Source organism: Gossypium hirsutum, chromosome D02 (genome assembly GCF_007990345.1).
Source record: "Gossypium hirsutum isolate 1008001.06 chromosome D02, Gossypium_hirsutum_v2.1, whole genome shotgun sequence".
Taxonomy (NCBI): Eukaryota; Viridiplantae; Streptophyta; class Magnoliopsida; order Malvales; family Malvaceae; genus Gossypium; species Gossypium hirsutum.
Window position 1 is genome coordinate 72108905 of NC_053438.1, and position 23135 is coordinate 72132039.

The 23135-nt window shown below is 37.2% G+C and overlaps 1 protein-coding gene and 1 pseudogene across 1 annotated transcript; one reads left to right on the forward strand and one right to left on the reverse strand.

Moving 5' to 3' along the window:
* Positions 1-412: 412 nt before the first annotated feature.
* On the reverse strand, positions 413-17192 carry LOC107908532 (UDP-N-acetylglucosamine diphosphorylase 2-like; annotated as a pseudogene).
* A 1635-nt stretch (positions 17193-18827) lies between these two features.
* Positions 18828-22919, forward strand: LOC107908530 (leucine-rich repeat receptor-like serine/threonine-protein kinase BAM3). Its single transcript, XM_016835712.2, has 2 exons — positions 18828-21698; positions 22390-22919. The coding sequence occupies exons 1-2, from the start codon at positions 19052-19054 to the stop codon at positions 22728-22730; spliced, it is 2988 nt and encodes a 995-aa protein (XP_016691201.1). The 5' UTR covers positions 18828-19051; the 3' UTR covers positions 22731-22919.
* Positions 22920-23135: the final 216 nt, after the last annotated feature.

The window sequence follows — 23135 nt, forward strand, 5'->3', positions numbered from 1 at the left end:
AGAAAATAACAAACCAAGCTGATTTGCAAGGATATTAGTATAGTGTTTATTTTGTTTTAGGATGGAACCACCCCTTCAAGTTCAATCATCGATCCACGCTCAGCCCCAATAGCAAACCTCTTGATTGAAATTGTTTTTAAGTTATTGCCATTGCAAACATTTCCGTTCAAATATTAGGATCTTTTTTTTTTATAGTTATTAATCAAGAAACATAAATGCATATAGCCGTGCACCTAGCAAGTTAAACGACTGACATTTTGTTTGGTACAACAATTTATTTATTAGATAATGATTATAACAATTTGTTATAATCTAAATAAAAATTAGTATAATTTTAAATTTAAATTAATAAAATTAAGATATCTTTATAATAAGTAAATGTTTTTTTATTGAAAATAAATCATGCGAGTGATTAAAAATAATTAAGTGATTACTAATTCAAATGTTGAATACATAACACTCCAACCAAATCAAAATGTGGAATGAATAATGTGTTTTTGAGTTCTGAAAGAGGACTCTACATTTGATACAATGTTATAAACAGATTTACCAATTATAACAACTGCTTCAATTAATGCACCAAACACTTTAAAAAAACCGCCACGTTAAATAGAATTATTGCAAAATCTTGAGATCATGCCATTGCCAATTTATTTGTGATACGACCTTGCATTTTCAACCAAATAGGCTGCCTTGGTGCTGCAGAAATCAAGAATGTGTGGATAATACAACTCAAATTAAAATGTTATTTCACAAGGTGCACGAAATGTTCTTCCCCGGCATATGGACTCTAGGTTTTCTCCAGCATAAGAACAAAGCGGTGAGACCTCCACACCTGGGTTCATATGTTCAAAGCATGTCGAGGATTAATGAGAAAATATACGACACACCACATGAACCACTAGAGATCCAAAACCAACAATAGAGCCATAACAGAACATGCAAAGTTAACCGTGAAATTACCAGTGGCGTATAACGGCATTGAATGTGTTAAGAAGCCACCCGCAGCAACTACCCAACGTGTGTGTAGTCGTAGAACAAGCAGCCTCGCGCTGTCTGGAGTGTCATAATTTGAAACCATTTGCGTTTTTCACTGGTGCAAACTCTTCCTCTCGCAATACCTACATATTTGGAAACACAAAGAATTAGATGAGTAATTAATCCCCTGATGCAATTTCCGTAAACAGTGAAAAAAATATACCTCTCAACAACAACAAAGAAAATCAATTGGAGCGTGAGAAAGGTGATCACCTCAAACAAAGCAGTTGAAGGAGCATAGGGAAATGCATCAAATATGAACTGCTCTAGTTTCAAACCCATTGTATAACCATGAATAGATGGAATTTTTTTCTCCGCCAGATGGTAGCTGTAGTCAAGACAAATATAGACATTCAAATCCTTTTAAGGGTTAGATAGGAAGGCACTAACAAGCAATTACAAATCTGATCTATAGAGGTACCAAGAAATATACTAATTGATCTCAGATTCTCAATTGTCCATTTTACATGTCATATACTCTTAAAAGACAGGAAAGATAGCTTAATTAAATTGTATTATAGTATTACTTCATGCATCAAGAAAACCTTTCCTTTAGGACCCTATGAGCTCAGCCTCTTTTCCTCTCAATGATGTCGCGGAAAACTATCTTTTCAGCAATTTTCTAGGAATAAAATAATAGTTTTCAGGTTGGAAGGGTACTTTGAAGGAAACATAAGGCACTTCACTATCAGGTTTGTTTTCAATTCACTGAGAAAGAGAGAGAGGGAGGGAGGAAATACATCAATCATGCAGGACATGGAACTGCATCATTTCATGAGCTTTTTATTCTCTAAACAGCATTAATAGAAAAAGAAATGCTCAAGGCATAACATATCAAAATGTGTATGCTGAAGGTCAGGAATAAGACACTAACATGCTGTCTTTCTCAAGGCCATTTGATTTAGAAAATCCAAAGTAAACATGTGTAAGCACACCTGAAAAACATAAAGTAATTAGCACAAGGAATATAGTCACACCTATTCCAAATATTTGAGATGTTATGGCAAAGTCTCTAACATAGTCTAGGCAAATTAGCACAAGGCATATAAGTCGCTAACACATTTCCTAAGGTAACAAACCAAATAGAAACCATCGAAGAACAAAAATTGTTTGTGAAATTTTGAATACCCCAGAGCAATTATCTATTTAGCAGTGATTGAAATTTTTCTAAAAATCTATCATCTAAAGAGAAGGAAATAAACAGTAAATTAAAGTCATTCAAGTTCGAGAGCAAGGAAATGCACAACAAATTACATGAATTCGCCAGCTGCAAACAGTTTCTCTGACCTTCAAAACTTTTTGTTTCTTGAATGGTTTCAAAAATATTTTCCATTAAGGGCATGACCCTCATCTCTCACCTATAAACGAACTGCCTACAATCTCACAAATAAAAGCCTAAGAAAAGCCAAAAGATATAGCATACTTGAATCTGAAAGCACTAGCGTTTGTTAAAAGCAAGCAATATTTCTTATAAAAACCAAAAAGAAAGGGTGAGAATTAATGTACATTACTCCAACAAAAACGAAGACGCCCAGTTTGCTGGTTTACTGCAGAAGCCAGTGATTGATCTAATTCAGTGTATTCAACCACAGTAAGTGGTCCACCTTTACCTCTCCTTACAAAAACACCAACCTTTTCCTGGGGATAGGCCTGTAACCAAATCACTAGAAGAAATTAAGACATCATAAAATCTTAAAGTGATTAAAGTTCACAATATTATCAAATTCCACAAGCTTACGCAACAAAAAGATAAAGCATTGGCATGCCTTTACGCAATCAGTGTTCTTCATTTGCATGACATGAGAAGTGAGATACAGCATAACAGATCCAATGCAATATATGCTACTCAAGAATAAACACATGGAAAGCACAAGCATTCCTTCATATTTAATAAGAAAAAGTAGAGCTCAATAAATGTAACTTTCAAACATCAATATCATGCTAATAAATAATAATTTGCTAGCAATGAAATACCATTAACTGCAAATCAGATAAATCCCTCTTTCTTATTTTCTGTTTTCTTGCCTACCTCCCCCCCCCACACACACACACACACCCCACAATCTTTGTTTGCAAGACCCGAAGAAAGCTAAAGGTCAAAGGAGGTACCGGAACTCAAGGATTTAACTGGTACGTTAGAAAACAGTAGATAACTAGATATACAAAAGTCCTCTGAACTGTTGCAGTCCAGCTTAAATTTCTCAAATATGCATAACATAGGAAAAAATAGTAACTGAAGTTCCCAGATATACATGAACATTGAGAAAATTAACTACCTTTCGGACAACTTTAGCAGCTGCAGCTACACCTTTATCAATGAAATATCCCAGGAATGTTGGATCAGCTACACGAACCTGCACTCGAGATCCTTATCACTGTCTCTTTAAATAAGAAATATCAAGGAAATTTTTAACGAAACAAAACAAAGACAAACACACCAATGCATTGTCAACACCGTAGCAATCAACATATTTATTCCCTCTCGTGGCCATATCCTCTAACAATCTTGAAGATTTCAAGGCTGAACAAAAATTTAGGTATCCAATATTCATATAATAGAAGAAACCAGGACACTTTAGAAGATCGCTGAATAGCAAACACCACCTATTTGTACATTATTTTCAAAATACCTGTATATACTCCTCCATTCCCATCTGGAGACTTAGCAAACTGTCTTGAAAAAAGGCACTCACGTGATTGCCACTTAGAAAAGGATGCAGATTGTGAAATAAAAGAATATTATTGTTGTTGACACCATTTTTTTGATGAAAAAAACGGGGTCGATTTGGGTTTTGAAAAATGAAACGGGAGTCGCCACCAATCCTTTTTTATGAGGTGTGATTGGATCACCTTGAAAAGTTGTTGTTTTTAATACGGTTTAGTTTTATTAAAACAACGATTTTGGTCCACAAAATTCAGAAAAATGGGTTCGGGAGTCGGTTACGCACGAGGGATTAGCACCCTCGATACGCCCAAAATTGGTACCTAATTGATTACTTAATGTCTTAATGTCGAAAACTTTGAAGAACTTTAAAAGTGCGATCCTTATATAAAAATGAAAATTTTTGGGAAAAGTAGCATATTTCACGTTAATCGAGAAAGAGAATCATATCCAGTAAGTTAGGATACAATGATTCAAATTCCCAACACGCAAATGAAAAATGCTTATTTAAAAGATATTTTAGCCATCTCGGATTTAAAAATGAGATTACGACCCGTAAGTTAGGACGCAATTTTTTAATCCCGAGATCATTTAAAATTCGAGTTTAAAAAGATTCGTCATTTAGATTTATCGTGAAAAATCGAAACCCAGTAAGTTAAGATACGATCCTCTCGAATCTAAAGACGAAATATTATTTATTCAAACAAATTATGTTATGTCGAATGAGATAAAACACTAAAATCGTAGTAAAAAATGTGAAAGCAATTTGCATTGTTGTTATTCATGGCAAAATCATAATGAATACAAAAGTATTAAATGATATGAGCAATAGCAACAATAATAAATAAACATTAGTCCTACAATCATATAAAATAACAATGTATATAAACAAATAAATCAAAACTTTCATTCAAAATAATAATAAAATGAAATAAATAGTGAACACAAATAAAACGTAAAGGAATATATATATGTATAGAAATGTAAATTAAAATACGTGTGTATACGTAAGTTACAAAATATATGAAATATATATAAAGTATATTTTAAAATATAAAGAAAAAATAAACATGTATGAAGTGTATGTAAGTAGAATGATAATACGAGCAATAGCATCAAAGATAAGATAAATAAAAAAGGATGAATCAACAACATACAAGAAAACAAGCATATAAGTAAATGAGATTAAAATATTTTAAAATAATGATGAAAACGTAAATAGATATAATTATAAAGAATGTAAGAAGATATATATGTAAGTATACATCAAAGTTTAAAAATAATAAAAATATAAGTAAATAATGATAATTTATATATATCAAATGTCAAAAGTATGTGCGTATATATGTATTTTAAAATTATAAAACCTAAAAAGTATATATGTATTTAAAAGAAATATATATATGTAAATAAAAATTATAAAATATAAAAAATATATAAGTGTGTATATATTCGTGAAAGTAGAAAGATGTATATAGACAAAAATATATGAGTACGTATGTATGTATGTATGTATATATATATATATATGAAAATAAAAAAGGTATATAGATTATAGAATATAAAGAATATATGTATGAGTATGTATACATATAAATTGGGAAAAATATGTACGTGTATTATAACAATGCATGCATGTATTTATATTGACTTAAATCAAGTAATACAAACAATAAGAAAAATATTAGGTAAATAAAATATACACATATATATAACTTAAAATAAATAATAAAGGAACTCTCCTTTTCTTTTAAAAAAAAAAATTAAATGAACTAAAGGATGAAATTAAAATCAAACCAAAATCCGGGGGTCTAAACTGTAAATAAAAAGCTCAGGGACTGAACTTGGATACGCCTAAAGACTGGAGGACTGATCAGGCAATATGCCCCAATCACAGAGTGCAGCGTTTCAATGCAAATGACCGCACATGGTCAAAGGACCAGACTGAAGCAGAAACAAAATTCGCGGTCCAAATAAAGAATAGAAAGGTCAGATTGCGCATCAAGCGCAAGATGGAAGGACCAAATGCGCAAATTACCCATTAGGGCAAAACATGCGCAGATCTCCATCAAACGGCGCCGTTTAAATGTTTTTATTACTTAAAAAAAAATTGAAACCCTCATTTGCAACCTCTGTTACAAAAAAAAAAAATGGGATCCTCTTCAGCCCCCTCCCCCTATTCGGCCACGAAGCCACCGCTTGCGCCGCCGGGATCAAAGACCGACAACGAAGAACATAGGCTTTTCAGCCCCTGTTTCGCGGCGTACCCGAGAGTCGGGTTTCCAACCCGAGGGACTATTAGACCCACCTTAAAGCCCGATTCCGCCGACGGCAAAGGAGATCTCCGTCGACAGAGCTACACGGTGGTTCCAGGTACCCTTCTTTCCCTCTTTTTCCCTTTTTATTAATATACAAAATGAAGAAAGTAATAGAAATAAAATGAAATGCAAATCTGATAGGAAAAAACCTTGAATCTATCTTTCTTTTATTTCTTTCTGTTAATGTGTTTCTTTTTGTTTTTTACAAAAATCGGAAGAAGCCCCCCTCCCTCTACAAAGATGATATTCGGCCTCTTTATAGCCAATTTTGTTTCTATTTTTCTCTGCTATTGCTGCTTGCGTGTTTCCTTCTTTGTTGCAGGTAATTGACGTTAATGGAGCAAGTGGGTGAGGGGACGTGCGGCGCGGCAGTGGCAGAGGGCAGGTGGCTGAGGTGATTGACGGCGGCGGTAGATGGGTTAGGGGGATTAGGTTTCCTTCTTTTTTTTTGGATTTGGGCTCCGTTAATTGGGCTATACAGCTGCCCCTCTTTGCTCGTTGTCGTGTAACGATAACAGAGCAAAGACTAAGAAAGACCAATTTTTGCCCAGTCTTGCTGAGGAAATAAGATTCGCCTTTCTTCTTCAAGTAGCTTCATTTCAGTCCACTTTGTCTTGTTGCGTCGATCCTCTCCACTGCAACTTCAAGAAGAGATATGACTTGTGGCTTCAATCCATTCTGTTGTAACTTCAGGGGGTAAGGTCCATCATTTTGACCCGCTCCACTGCAACTTCAGGGAGATCAGACTCACATCCTCAACTTGCCCCACTACAACTTCAGGGGGATAAGATTCGTGACTTCAACCTGCTTTACTGCAACTTCAGAGAGACAAGGTTTGTGACTTCGCTTCCATCTATTCCACTACAACTTTAGGGGAATAAGATTAGACATGATAAGAATTGCTATCTACTGTCCGCTCCGCTACAACTTTAGGGGGACATGACTTGCTTTCAGTCTATTCCACTGCATCTTCAGGGAAATAAGACTTGATGCGATCTACTCTGCTGTAACCTCAGAGAGATAAGATCCCTGGCTTCAATGTACTCCACTGTAACCACGAAGAGGCAAAATCTGTCATCTTCGATCTTCAATCTATTCCACTACCAACCAGGGAGATAGAATTATCGGCTTCAATGTACTCCACTGTAACCACAGGGAAGTAAATCCTGATGCGATCTACTCTACTATAATTTCAGAGAGATAAGATCATTTGTTTTAATCCGCTCCACTGTAATCTCAGGGAGATAGGATTACTATCTTTGATCTGCTCTTCTGTAATCTCAAGGAGATCAGATCTGCAATTCTTCAACCAGCTCCACTACAACCGAGAGAGGTAAGGTTTGTCTTCGACCTGCTTCACTGTCAACGCAGGAAGATAAAATCAGTTGTCTTCAACCAACTCTTCTACACTCGAGAGAGGCAAGGCTTTGTTTTCGATCTGCTTCGCTGTTAACGTAGGAAAGCAAGATCTGCTATCTTCAACCAGCTCCACTGCAACCGATGGAGGCAAGGCTTTGTTTTTCGATCTACTTCGCTGTCAATGCAGGAATGCAAGATCTGCTATCTTCAACCAGCTCCACTGTAACCGATGGAGGCAAGGCTTTGTTTTTCGATCTACTTCGCTGTCAATGCAGGAAGGCAAGATCTGCTATCTTCAACCAGCTCCACTGTAACCAATGAAGGCAAAGCTTGTTTTCGATCTGCTTCGCTGTTAACGCAGGAAGGCAAGATCTTTTGTCTTCAACCAACTCTTCTACACTCGAGAGAGGCAAGGTTTGCTTTCGATCTGCTTCGCTGTTAACGCAGGAAGGCAAGATCTACTTCTTTAACCAGCTCCACTGCAACCAATGAAGGCAAGGCTTGTTTTCGATCTGCTTCACTGTTAACGCAGGAAGGCAAGATCTGCTGTCTTCACTGATCTGTTCTCTAGGGAACATGACCTGTATAATGAACCTAATTATGCCTAATGATTAGGATGGCATGATCAAAATGAATCAAATACTCCCAACTAGATGTGAAGGAATAACATTCAAAATGTCATGAAAATGATTCCTTAATGCTTAGTTTATCATCACACAAAAGCTTATTAAGGCTTTATTCACTGACGTGCTGCACCGCCTTCTTGCTCGGCTAGCATATCCAAAGAAACACTTAATCTGATTGCCCCCACTGTGCACGTCAAAGTTTAATCCACTGGGACATAAAATTTGTACCATCAATCTCCCATTGTAACCCAATGGTAGAAAGGTATGGCTTTTCTCAATCTTCTCCTATCGCAATTCAATGATATTGAATGTGAAACTCTTTGGTCATTTACCTCATTCCCAAGGTGTCATACCAAATGCTCATGCATAATTGCAAAATTTTCTTCTCCCAGAAGACCTTTTCCTTTTGCCTGCTAAATATCGCTTGTTGGCTCATTGAAGCTTTGCCACCAACACGACATCTTGTCATTTTGCTCAATCAATATTTGGACAACAAAATCTGAAAAGATAGCCTTTAACTTAAACTATTCCTTCTTAGATATTTCACCCCTTAAACTTGGTGCGTTCTAAACGATAGTCCTGTTTCAGGTTCCTATATTATTTAGAAACTTCTAGAGTAATATGCAAAACTTTCATTGTGAAAGTATCATCATTCCAATGCAACATACTTGCAAAAAAGAATATAACAATGGATGAAATAGAATTGATTTGAGAGCAAGCTCGAAATGAATGAATTATCAAGGGTAATAAAAGAGGAATTGATTGGAACACGTATCTTGAAAAAGAATGAAGTATTCCAAGAACAACAACAAATTCAATATAAATAGTATGAAGGTTAGGTGCCCCAGATATCGCAGCTTGAACTTCTCTGTACAAACTTTCTGAAGACTTTCCTGAGTTTGACATGTGTTCAGGAGATCTACAATGCTCTGTCGATGCCCCCAAGATGTCGCCTATGGCAAGATCAACACATGCCTCAATATGAACAAAACTTGAGCAGCTTATATCACCTCATGCCCCATTTTGATCAGTATTTGAGCCGCCTCTTTCGGGTTTTCAACTCAAATCCCCTTTGGCCTAAGGTGCCCTTTGCGGGTTTTCCCCTTAGCCTCTCCATTTTTACTTTTTCATTTTTCATTTTTTTCATCTTCTTCTTCTTCTTTTTTTTTTTTTTGAATCAAAGTGCCCTTTTGCAGGTTTTCACCTTGGTCCTTCCCTCTTCTTTAAACGAAGTGTTTCTAGACTGGATCCGAGTTTATAGGATTAGCATTCTCACTCAGGATCAGTGCTCTTCTAAAGATGGTCTTCTTTACAACATAGGGACTTTCCTAGTTTGGCATTCATTTCCCTTTAGAATCCTTTCGTTAAGGAAGAATCTTTTTCAACATCCAGCCCTTTTGTGGAATTCTCTAAGACGAGCATGTTTATTATGGGCTCATATTATTTATTTATGGTACATCTGACCCTGATGAATAGCTTTTAACCCTTTTCCTAGGGCCAACTAATCACATTGCAATTGGATCCCTTCAACAAGCAATGAGGGGATTTTGATAGGTAGAACTACCTCAATCCTGTAAACCAAAAAGAGAAGTGTTGCCCCAGTACCGATGTTCGACAAACAATGAGGGTAAATGGTAATTTCTCACGTCAATCCTCGTAAGTCTCAGTCATTTTCCTTCAATTTTTGATGTTCAACTCTAGGAACTTCAGTGACGAATCGTGGTGTCCACTTCTGAGCTAATTTGAGACTTCAGCTATCGTGCTATTGTTTAACCTCAATGCATTCTCCAATACTCTCTTCTCTGAAATTCTGTATCGGTATACGATGACTTTAGCTCATGAAGTAGCCTCTCAAAATGAAACAATGCCCATTAGAAGTCTTCGATAATGGTGATGTCCGTGCCCCAATGTGCTCAAAATTTGAGTCGTCCTTTTTCAGATTTTCAACTCAGATCCACCTTTGGTCAAAGCGCCCTTTGCGGGTTTTCGCCTTGGCCTCTCATTTTTTCTTTTTTCCTATTTTGACTTTGATTTTTTTTTATTTTTGAATTCATGAGATTAGGCAAGTTCTGGTCATGTTTTTCGACCAGAATCAATGTTATTCTAAAGTCTTTCACTTTCATCTTGTATGTGAAAAATCTTCTTTGGTACAAAATTTTTTCATAGAGCCCTTTTGGGACGCAGCTACGACAGAAAAATTTGGATCTTCCTCTTTAATCAACAACATCTTGAAGGGATGGAAACTCAACTTCAAATGGGTAAAGCTATGCTGACTCAACGAGAGAGGCATTGCCCCGGCAAAGAATTGCATCGTTCGCACTGTAAATTTCTGACATCGTGCTGTTGTGCAGGTTTTATTATAAGAATCGAGGCATACCCTGGTATGATCATACAAAGACATCTTTGAATTTTTCGTCTCTGTAGGCAGGTCAATTCTAGTCTTCATCAAGCTCACAATTTCTAATGATTCCTTGTGAGGTAGGATCTGTCTATCCTCTTGTTCAACCATCTTTAACAAGTCAGGAGATAAACTACAATCTTTGTCATTTTCAAAGCCCTGAGATCCCTCTAAACACATGCCTCATTCAAAAGGAAAATATGGGTCTGCAGCAGAGTCATTCACGTAATTGATATCCAGGGACCTATTGTAGGTACAAAATAATATATAAAGAATGTATGAATTTAAGAATAAGTATCTGCACAGTATGATTATGAATGAACGAAAGAATGATTTGGATGGAAGAATAAAAGAATGATCAATGAAAAAATATTAGTTCAAAAGATCGCAAAGATGCATTCCATTAGAATAATGACGTTCAGCCATAAGCCTTTTTTACAAAAGACTTCTTGTTGCTCTAGGCTGAAAACAACAAGTGTGTTTTGAATATTACTCTGAGTAAGCTCTAAATACTACAAAGGTTTCTTTAGAACACTCCCAGGTTTATAAGGGCGAACATCTAATTATGCCTTCATATATGGTATTGATGTGAAAACTTCCCAACACTTTCTCATATATTGCGTTCACCCCATTGTTAATCATGATTGGGTGGCGAATTTTCTGCATTAGATGAGTCACCAAACTTGACGACACCCATGTTGATGAGCTTTTCAACCAGTTTCTTGAAGGCTATGCAGTTCTCTATGGAATGCCCCGTATTTCCCGCATGATACTCGCATTGTGCATTTGCATCGTGCCATTTGGGGTTCGGAGGCTGTGGAGGTTTCGTGTAGAGAGGGGCGACAATACGTGCGTTGAATAAGCTTTGATACAACTCCTTATATGACATCGGAATTGGCGTGAATTGAAGGTTCTCAGTGCCTTGCTTCACATACGATTCTTGTCTAGATGAACTTTGCTGACTTGTAATCACCTTTCTTGGCTGTGTAATCGATTTGTTGTAGGTGTTCACATTGCTCACCTCATTTTCCTTCTTCTTTAAGTCTGACCTCCTATTATTTTCTCCAGCATCAATCTTTCCACTTCTCACGGCACTTTCAATCATTTCACCGCTCATGACTATGTCTGAAAAACTCTTCGAAGCACTTCCTAACATGTGGGTGATGAACGGGGCCTTCAATGTGTTGATGAAGAGCATCGTCATTTCTTTCTCTAGGAGTGGCGGCTGAACTTGGATAGCGACCTCCCTCCACCTTTGTGCGTATTGCCTAAAACTTTCATTAGGCTTTTTCTCCATATTTTGAAGGGTAATTCTGTCAAGGACCATATCAGCTACATGACTGTATTGTTTCATAAAGGCTTGTGCTAAATCCCTCCAAGAACTAATCTGGATACGCGTCAATTGATTGTACCACTTAGACGCTGCCCCTGTGAGGCTATCTTGAAAGCAGTGTATGAGCAGTTGGTCGTTGTTGACGTATCCAGCCATACGCCTACAGAACATAGTAATATGAGCTTCTGGGCAGCTGGTCCCATTATATTTCTCGAATTCCGGCATCTTAAATTTGTAAGGAAGTACCAAATCCGGAACTAAACTCAGATCTTTCGCATCTATTCCACGATAGCCGTCGATACTTTCTATCGCCCTAAACTTCTCTTCAATCCATTTCCATTTCTCCTCAAACTGCTTTGGTAACTCCTCCTTCATCTTGTCTTTCTCCGCTACTTCATCGAAGTCCGGGACAACCAGATTATCGTCAGGACTAGAACCAGATCTGACCTGAAGGTTCTTCGGTATTGAAGCGTCACCTTGAAAGTGCTGAGGTCTAATCGAAACAGAAGATCTTCGTGGATGTGGTTCAATCTGAATTTGCGCTTGCGGAGGCGTGTATCCTGGAGAAAAAAGTGGCTCATCATTGTTTCCTTCTTCATCGCAAACCACAGGATTTTTCCTTTTATCCACTCCCTTGGTTATTAATTGCGTCAATTTAGTCATTAGTTCATCCTGAGACTCCTTCATCTTTTGTGCCATGTCTTTCTGGATCTTTTCCATATGTTCTTTCATTTGCACCTGTAACTGGTCTTGCATCTCTTTTTGCGTTTGCTCCAGTTTCTCTAATCTTTGATCCATTTCTTTGGCTTTGCGACGAGTACCGTAAGGATGTTTGGTTGATTGGTTTTCCAGATTAGCTGAAATAATTTTACATAATTAGGGTCACTTCGTGAAAATCTAATGCATATGATGCAATGTAATGCAAATGCATGAAATGAATGCCTAAAGAGACGTTGATTCTGATTCAATTACATTTAGGAAACTTTTCTAGAAAGCAAATTCCCTTACATAAAACGGATACATGTACGACCTCACCCTCATATTCCAAGAAACAACATCGATTTTTTCTTCATCCGCATGTTTGAGGTAATCTCACCAATAGATGCCATTGCTAGCTCATTTTCTTGATCTTGGTCGCGATCCATCATCTGCCCATCTTCATAAGGCTTGTCAGCTTGTTGAAGGCTTTTGGACAATCGTCTCGAATCCCCAGGCCACCAAGCACGGTCACGAACTCCTCCATCGCCATTCTTGTGTTTCTCAGAATATGTTTGGGAAGTCGTATTGTTTTCCACTTTATCAAGGAATTCGTATTCCATGACAAGCTTTCTAATTTAGTAATTGGATTTGAATCCATATCTCTTTCCTAAAATGCAAATGCAAGGCAATCATAATCAGAACAAAACAAGATCGGTTAGTAAAAAAACAGAAGCAAACAAGGAAACAAAAAGTACCTAATCAGGTAGATACTAGGGGTTTGGAGTGGCTCTACCTAGGTTAAGTTCCTAAGTCTACCATATGAGGGTTGGTTCTAAAGTAAGGGTACCCGAACCAGCAGATTCCTCGATCCTCACCCATTATAGGCTCATACGGACCGAGTTCAGTTCAGGGGAATACATTTCCCTATGGCCATGCGGAGATGAAAATCTCACGAAGACATAGGTACGGATGTATCCCGAAAGCGATTCACTATCCCATGCGGAGGTGAAAACCTCACGAAGGCGTAGCTTCTCACTCCCACTTAAAAAGGGTGTGACCAACGGTCATGCAATGCAATGTGCAAAAATAAAAAATTTTAGAATACAAAACATGATAAAAACTATAACTCAAAACAAATGAAATGCAATGAGAGGATCGTATATTTAAACCAAATTTTCAACTTTCGACAAAAAGACAATAAATAATCAACTCATGGCTTGACTCTCTTATTTAAAGTCCCCAGTGGAGTCGCCAAGCTGTTGACACCATTTTTTTCATCAAAAAAATGGTGTCAACAATTGTCAGCCAAATGAAAAACCTTCACGTATTATTGCTTCGAAGAGAATAGTGTAGCAGGAATACTGTCGCTTTACGCAACAGAATCAGAAGTTTTCCATCCTAAAACTTTGACAGGTACCTCTATCCTTTCAGCAATCAACATTACTTAACAAGAATTCTCAACCCTATAGTGCTGTTGCAATGTTATAATAGTATTTGTTAACATCCAATCCGAATCAGTTATACAGTAAGTAGAACTGTTCAAGGACTTGATCACCTTTTAATTAGAACTTAATTTTTTTATTGACTTGCACATTCACAAAAGAAACCATACCTTGAATGGAGTCTCCATGACATATCTACCATCCTTTGAGATACAAGGTGTGGTTCCTTGCTGGAAAAAAGTAACCTGCACCATGTCCAGCCTTCAAAGTCAGCAAAATTAACAAAGATAGACAATAAGAAAATCAGAGAATCAGAGACCATCTTACTTGATCTGCTTCAAGACCAAAATATTTATGACTCTCAAAGAACTTGCCTGTTGCATCATCAGTAAAAGGGCTAGTCATTATGTACCAGTGAATTGTCACTGAACCTGCAAATACCTAATCATCAGGGTAACATACAAACAGAGAATCATGCAGAGTAGTAGATAAGAAGTTTACCCTCATTCATAGCTTGTGCGGCTAGTCGTTGAACACACAAAATCCGCTCAGCTTGCAGTTGAAAAAGCGACTTCCCAGAAGGAAGTCCAACGTCTGTAATGAAAATGCAAAAAAGTAAAAACAATAAATTTTAATGAATAACAAACAGACAATTTTAGGTCTGTAAATGAACTGAGCATGAATGAATAGACCCCTGTTTTTGTTTGTTCGTTTATATTTAAGCTTGTGTTAGTTAAGAATTTCTAAATTGTGCTCATGCTTGTTTGCTTAAAATTATGTGTTGGAATGAATTCACTTAAATTAAATGGTCTTGTTCGAGAATACTAAACAAACATATTCATGAATACATAAGTGAACATGTTTCAAACAATTAAAAATCTGTACAACCTATATAATTAAATTTAAACAAACAAACAAGAAATAAACATGTTTCTTATTTTGGATACAAAATAATGGAACAGGAATTTTAATAATTAAACTACAAAGGATACAATAAAACACAAATAACAACAAATTAATGTTACTAGCATATAATTGAATAATAAGCCATTTTTAAACGATTTACTAAACAATCTTTAAACAATTCAAAAACGAGCTTCTTTGTGATTATAAATAAATGAACTGCATGTACTCTGTTCAAGTTTGGTTCGTTTACCAAATGCGCCTAAAAACCTTGTTCATAATGCTTTATGTAGCTTGATAAACAAAGAGAAATCAAAACATTCATCAAATGCTCTATTCATTTATAGAGCTAGACTTTACTAAACAAAAGGACTAAAGCTATATACAGACTTTACTGAAGAAAACAATAATATAAAGCTATTCAAATTTCAAATATTTAATAAAACGTTTCTTGCACCATTTACTATCCAACAAGTTCATTCGTTTTAACTTTTTCTCTCCTCATTTGCTTTATATGTTTGAAACACGTTTCCTTCTTAATCTCTCTGATTAATGCATACAGAGCCAGGGCATTATGGTATAATCATCACAGTCAGCACTTTTCGAGAACCTTATCATCTATTTATGACCCAGAATTAAACGATGATTTCAGAACTCGAGAGAATTTGGCAACCAAGAAGAGTGAGGACAGAAAAGCATTAACATGGATAAACTCTAGTTTTCAGAAAGGACATTCATTCCCTGAACCGTTCAGCACACAAATCACTTGACATCGTCATCCAAGAAACTCTAATGTAGCATAAGATTTTCAAAATCATGTCAGCAATGGATAAAATGTACTCACTGAAACATCCCTTGGGATCTGAACTTCCAAGCCGAGTCCCCTGCAATAAATTTCAATCAATCATACCAAGATAAGACAAAAGATGGAAAATGAAAAAAGGTTAGTGAACATGGCCTATTATTCATAAAGCAGATTTGGATCCTTTCATTAATGGAAAAGTATAGAATCCTGTAAATCAATTTTTTTAACTAGAAATAATTATTGAAAAAAACAGACTGAAGCATCCACTTTTTAAGTTAAAACATGTCACTAATAATCATTACTAGACATCCAATAAAGCAACATCATACCAACCTTTAGTAAATAGTGATCATCCACTTAAAAGTTAATGGGATCTGCTTTTTGCATTTAAAGTGAAGACATTGGTGGCAAAATATCATGTCTAATGTGCAAACCACTCTAAGGCAACATCATTCCAAAATTATGGTCAGAGGTAGAAAAACTCATTAGCCCAGAACCCGTAATAACAGCACCATTTAATTACTAACACTGTAATAGGTAGATGGGAAAGAACGATTACTTTCTTTCAATCCACTCCTTTTGGGAAGAAAGAAAATAAGAAGAGGAAACAAATTTAGTGTATCTGCAGCATTCCTTTTCTTCAAAATCCAATCATTCAAAATGGGACAGGAAAAAAATCATTCCACTTCTATCCCCTCATGCTCAATACAATTCAGTAAATAAATTTCCTTCCCCTCTTCTTTCTTTTTTTCCCCCATTCCTCAATCCTCACCTTTTCCCTTCTCTCCATTCCTTACCTACCAAAGACATAGAATATAGCTCAACAGGAAGCAATACCTGTCCACCAGATAGGAGCAAAACAGCCAATTTGCCTTCTGAGACAGCCTTCAATCCCATCTTCCACCACCTTTCCTTGTGATCCATCGTTCTCTCATCCACCGATGACACCTAACTTTCCGGCACTGGCTCTATTGCTGCCACCGGCAGTCCTAAAGGCCAACAAGAAGACAAAATCATATTAAAGAAATAGCCAAAATAGATGAGAAGTAAGGATTTATTTGTATATACGCACCCTGGGATCGAAGCGAGCAGCGAATGATCCGATCTATTCTGGAAAGATCCAAACTATGAAGAATGAAAACAGAAGTTCAAATAATAATTAAGAACAAAATTTGAGTTATAGCTCTATTCAGTTAACGATCGAAGCTGCAGTCGAACTTGCTTGGAATTGAAGAATTTCAATAAACAGTTGCAATTAGAATGGAAATTGAATAATTGGAAGTTGCAGTTGAATGTCGAAAGGATTTCTTTTTTAAATGTTTGGAAAGCGAAACGAGATTGGACGTGGTAGTTGATAAAAAAGAGTGGTGACCTGTATATCGTTGAGGAGGAGGTGGCGTTCTTCAGGGGAAAGCTCGTCCCAAAGAGCGAAAGCGTCTTCCTGGCCGTAATCTTTGAGCCTCTCCAGCAGTAGCTGAGGGGGCGCAGCGACAGCGTTGCTGTGTATCCCCATCGGCTCCCTCATTTTGTTACCAGAAGCTGAGTAGGAACTAAACAAACCAACCTGCAAATGTTGTTTATGTTTTGGTAGATCTCATCTCATCTCTTCTCTGTATTAGTTATTATTAAGTAGCCTAGGTGGTTGGTTCCATGGCAAAGCAAAGACAAGAAACCTGTGGAGTGGAGGGTCGACATACAACTGGAATTCCCTCAATGCCCTCTCCTCCCATCCAAATTACTGTATTACTCATGCATCGTTGACGACAAATCCTATTATTATCCAATAAAAAGGCAAAAGCAATAATGAAAGAAATGACCTTTATTCTGAATGTATCCGTCCATCATTTTCTAATCAAATCTGAAAACACTGATTTCAAATGCTATGTATGTATGTATGTATGTATGTATGTAATAGAAAGCGCAATGGCAATAGAATCCCGATGGGACAGACATTGGGGGTCCGAATTCCATATTCAATCAATCAATTACCAACCAAGAAGTATGTAAATTCAATTAAAACCGTCTGGAACATGAAATGCTGGAGGCTGCCCCACCACTGAGTCACCGACAAACTTCTTAAAACAGATACAGCACATAACGATGTTGGAGCTACAGTTTTATTTTTTAGTAAATTATATATTGGAACAAAACAAAAAAACACTTATTCCATGATAGGATATAAATATACACATCAATTAATTTATCAAATATAAAATTGAGTGATACTATTTTCGATGAATAAAATCGAAATAGTATGCTTCAAAAGAATAATAATGCCCAAAGATAATTTGTAGCAAAAAGAAATGCCGCCCATGATCAAATTTTATTTTCCTTGAGATGCCATGGGCCAGCTAATGTGTTTTTGAAGCTTAGCTAGAGAAAGAAGGGCCGGGATAGGGTCCACGCGAACAAGCTCTGGAAGCAGCAGGTAAAATATCTAAAGCCTGGCTTTTGTGTCTTTCATTCGATGTGGATAATTTATCCGGTCCATAAAATTAGCATGGATTTTGAACTGACTGCATCCCGAAATTAACATGGACTTTGAATACTACTTAACCCGCTACTGGTTGTTGAGAGCATACTGGCCCAAGAAACAATATCCGGCCCCTTCTATTTCATTATCAAAGTTTATTTTTACCGGTAAATATTTCCTACCCTTAAATAGAAAAAAAAGACACCTTTAAACATGTTTGGAATTTAAATTCTCTTTATTGATATAATAATAACGATACCAATAAAACTTAAAAAATATGTAAGTTAGTATCCAATATATATACTTTCATTATACCTTGTCATTATTACTAAGGATTATACGATAAAAATATACCAAATATTAATTAAAATGATAAATCAATTGTATTTCTTCAAGTCCCAATCTAAAATGAAGCCTTCGTTTACGTTGCCTTTCTATTTTATGTCACAGCTAAAAGTTACAAAATAATTCTAAATATTATTTTTATATAAATATTATCTTCCATCTTAATTAGTTCCGATGATTCAAATCCATCAAATAATAGGGAAAGAAAGTAAGGCAGTCAGATATGCAAGTTGGCGTGAAATAAAGCAACCTGCAGCTGCATGGATTCTAATATATATATATACAAATATTGGCTGATCGAACGGTCTGTGGCAAGCAACGCCGTATCTTTTGCTTTTGCTTTTGCTTTTACTTTTTCTGTTCTTTTGATAAAGCAAAAGACGAACCAAAAAAATACTAGACTGGGCCGGCGGAGGACCTTGGATGCTGTTAACGTGCAACTTTGCCTTTATATTGGATTAGATTCAAAGCTGCTGCTACACTTCTCAGCTTCTCGATCGCATCTGTGTGTCCTCCATCCACATATTAATTAATATACATTACTTACTGCGATTGAAACCGCCACGGCAAGTATGCTCACTCTTGCAATATCTATCTGAATAAAAAAGGGTAGGAATCTCCTCCTCTAGCTCATACTACCAGTTTCAGATATGAAGAAGCTTCTCTTCCTCTTTTCTCTCATCTCATTATTCTTCCTCTCTTCTTCTAGTCCAGCTTTCTCACATAAGTTGTCTCTCAGAAAGCAAGCATCAGTCCTGGTTTCTCTAAAACAACAAATTGAGGAATCCTCCTCTTCCACTCCTCTAGCTCTAGGTGGTTGGAATGTGTCCAACTACTTGTCACTTTGCTCTTGGACGGGTGTCCAATGTGATGGCTCGAATAGGTCAATAATTTCTCTTGATATATCCAATTCCAACATTTCTGGTTCTCTCTCTCCCGTTATCTCCCAACTTCAAAGCCTTGTTTATCTCTCGGTGTCTGGCAACAGCTTCTCGGGTGAGTTTCCGCAACAAATTCACAAGCTTAAGAGGCTTCAGTTTCTCAACATATCCAAAAATATGTTTAGCGGAGAGATGAAGTGGGATTTCTCTCAGATGAAAGAGCTGGTGTCGTTAGATGCTTACGACAACAACTTCAATGGCTCACTCCCATTAGGCGTCACGGAGCTTCCTAAGCTGACGCACTTAAATCTTGGTGGGAATTACTTTAGCGGACAAATTCCTAAAGCCTATGCAAGTATGGAGCAGCTCCAGTATCTGTCTCTTGCTGGGAATGATTTGAGTGGTTTTATTCCTGCAGAGCTGGGGAATCTAACAAATCTCCAGTACCTTTTCCTGGGTTACTACAATGAGTTTGATGGTGGAATACCACCTACGTTTGGCAAGTTGGTCAATCTGATTCATTTAGACCTAGCTAACTGTAGCCTGGATGGTCCAATACCTTCCCAACTTGGAAACTTAAAGCAGCTGGATACTCTCTTCTTGCAAACAAATGAGATTAGCGGTGGTATCCCTCCTGAAATAGGCAATTTGAGTAACTTGAAATCCCTTGACCTTTCCAACAATATGCTAACAGGGGACATTCCACTTGAGTTATCTGGTCTTCGTCACCTCCTCCTCCTCAACTTATTCGTCAACAGGCTTCATGGTGAGATCCCCCAGTTTCTTGCGGAGCTACCGGAGTTGCAAGTCCTGAAGCTGTGGCACAATAATTTGACAGGATCCATCCCTTCAAAGCTGGGACAAAATGGTAGATTGGTTGAGCTTGATTTGTCAACTAATAATCTCACTGGCCTGGTCCCAGAATCTCTTTGCTTCGGAAGGAGGCTGCAGATCTTAATTCTGTTCAGTAATTCCTTGTTTGGTCCTCTACCCGAGGATCTTAGTAAATGCGATACATTGTCAAGAGTTCGAATGGGACACAATTATCTAACTGGGCCCATACCAAATGGATTGCTTTACTTGCCAGAGCTATCACTCCTGGAACTGCACAACAATTACCTCAGCGGACCAATTCCAAAAGACACGGCTAAGATACCCAAAAAACTTGGCCAGCTGAATCTTTCCAACAACAATTTATCTGGGTCACTCCCAGCTTCAATTGGGAATTTCTCTAGCTTGCAGCTTCTGCTACTTGGTTCCAACAGATTCAGCGGAAATATTCCTTTCCAATTTGGCCGATTGAAAACGGTGCTAAAGCTGGATATGAGTAGAAATAACTTGTCAGGCACGATCCCATACGAGTTAGGTGATTGTTTCCTACTAACATACCTGGATTTGAGCCAGAACCAACTCAGTGGTCCAATCCCAGTTCAAATCGCTCAAATCCACATACTGAATTACCTCAATGTTTCCTGGAACCACTTAAACCAAAGCCTTCCCAGGGAAATTGGTTCTATAAAAAGCCTAACTAGTGCAGATTTTTCTCACAACAACTTGTCTGGACCAATACCGCAGTTTGGACAGTATTCATTTTTCAACTCAACCTCCTTCGCGGGTAACCCTCAGCTTTGTGGGTCATACTTGAAGAATTCTTGCGACTATTCTTCTTCTTCTTCTTCAGTCTCTCCGTTAGAATTCCGTCACCAGAGTGGCACAAAGTCTCCTCAAGTCCCTGCAAAATACAAGTTTCTTTTTGCATTGGGACTTCTGGTTTGTTCTGTTATATTTGCTGCTTTGGCAATCATCAAGACCCGCAAGGGTCGAAGAAATTCACATTGCTGGAAGCTGACCGCATTCCAGAAGCTGGAATTTGGAAGCAAAGACGTCTTGGAATGTATAAAAGAAAACAATGTGATAGGGAGAGGTGGAGCTGGCATTGTGTACAGAGGAATGATGCCAAATGGAGAGCAAGTAGCAGTGAAGAAGCTGTTAGGCATAAGCAAAGGGTCTTCGCATGATAATGGCCTCTCAGCAGAAATACAGACTTTGGGTAAGATTCGACACAGGAATATCGTGCGCTTGCTGGGATTCTGTTCCAATAAAGAGATCAATTTACTAATATACGAGTACATGCCGAATGGAAGCTTAGGTGAGGTTCTTCATGGAAAGGGTGGCGGCTACCTTAGGTGGGATACTAGGCTCAAAATAGCCATAGAAGCTGCCAAAGGCCTGTGCTACCTGCACCATGATTGTTCCCCTCTCATACTCCATCGAGATGTCAAGTCCAACAACATTTTACTCAACTCCGATTTTGAGGCTCATGTGGCAGATTTTGGCCTTGCCAAGTTCTTGCAGGACACTGGAACTTCAGAGTGCATGTCGGCGATCGCTGGTTCATATGGTTATATTGCTCCAGGTACATCTACCTTCCATATTGTAACTATTTATCAGCAGTTTTTTATCAGACATAAATTAACATTTACATTTGATCTTGGATAGAATATAAAGTATGCCCCATGATAACCCGGTTGCATCATTATTTGAGAACCATATTGACCCCATCTTATAGCAGATAGATTTTTTTTTTTAATTGTTAATATTATCATTAGAAAAGTTACAAAGGCAGGCAGGCTCCACTCCACTAACACAGAAAACATAATAAAATGAGTGTGGGTGTGACAGACTTGTATTTTGAATGTCCTGTAAATCACTCACAAGCTTTTTGACGGAAAACCTAGCAAGACTCCTTAGATGAATAACAAAATTAACGCAAAGCCTACAATCTTCTCAAAATCTTGATTGGGATCTAAGTTTTACTTTCCCCTTCCCTATGTCCCATAAAATTGTAACTCCAACAACTTTCTTTTTCACTTTATTTTCTTTACCGCTCACTTTGCTTGGGGGAAAAGAGCTAAGCTTTGCCTTTGTTTCTTTTTCTCCTCATCCAGGTCAAAAGTGTACAGACTGAATGAATAAATAAAAATAAAGAGGAACCAACTGTGTATAGATTATACTTGAATAAAATATATTATATATGTGGTGAACAAATAATAATTTTATAAATGTAATTCCCGTGTTTAATTAAGTTTTTCATCATGATATGACAGAGTATGCATATACACTGAAAGTTGACGAGAAGAGTGATGTATATAGTTTCGGAGTGGTACTTTTAGAGCTAATAACAGGGAGGAGGCCAGTTGGAGATTTCGGAGAAGAAGGGCTAGACATTGTTCAGTGGAGCAAGAGAGAGACCAAGTTGAAGAAAGAAGGGGTGGTGAAGATATTGGACCACCGAGTAAGCAATACAATTCCCGAGGAGGAAGTCATGCAGGTTTTCTTTGTGGCAATGTTGTGCGTTGAGGAGCACAGCGTGGAGCGACCTACAATGAGAGAAGTTGTTCAAATGCTTGCTCAGGCCAAGCAACCTAACACATTTCACATGCAATGACTTTGTCACTTTTCAACTTCTCTACCCTCTATTAATATTATTATGTCCTTATCGTTTGCATGGTTGCAGCTGCGGGCTCACAATTCTCTTTTTTTTCTTTTTTGATACCTTAGTCTCCAAATGAGTTTGTATTTGGAAGGCTTTGAAACGCATGCCAATTGAGATATATATATATATAGTTATTACGTACCTATTTCAAAGATGTTGAATCTTCTGCCAATTAACTGTTTTAGGAGCCCCATTGGTAAAACAAAACTTACAAGATTAGAAGCAAGATTTTTGCTTAGTCGTGGCAAATTGTTTGCATAAGATCCAGCTTTCCCTTTGTAAACATTTTATTTAACTGACATGTGACAAATGCAGAGTTATTATAATCTAATGCAATAATCTTTAAATTGTCACCTA

Coding starts and splice junctions, on each gene's coding strand:
- LOC107908530 (XM_016835712.2), top strand. CDS start 19,052: ATGAAGAAGCTTCTCTTCCTCTTTTCTCTCATCTCATTATTCTTCCTC. Junction 21,699..22,389: donor ATATGGTTATATTGCTCCAG/GTACATCTACCT, acceptor ATGATATGACAG/AGTATGCATATACACTGAAA.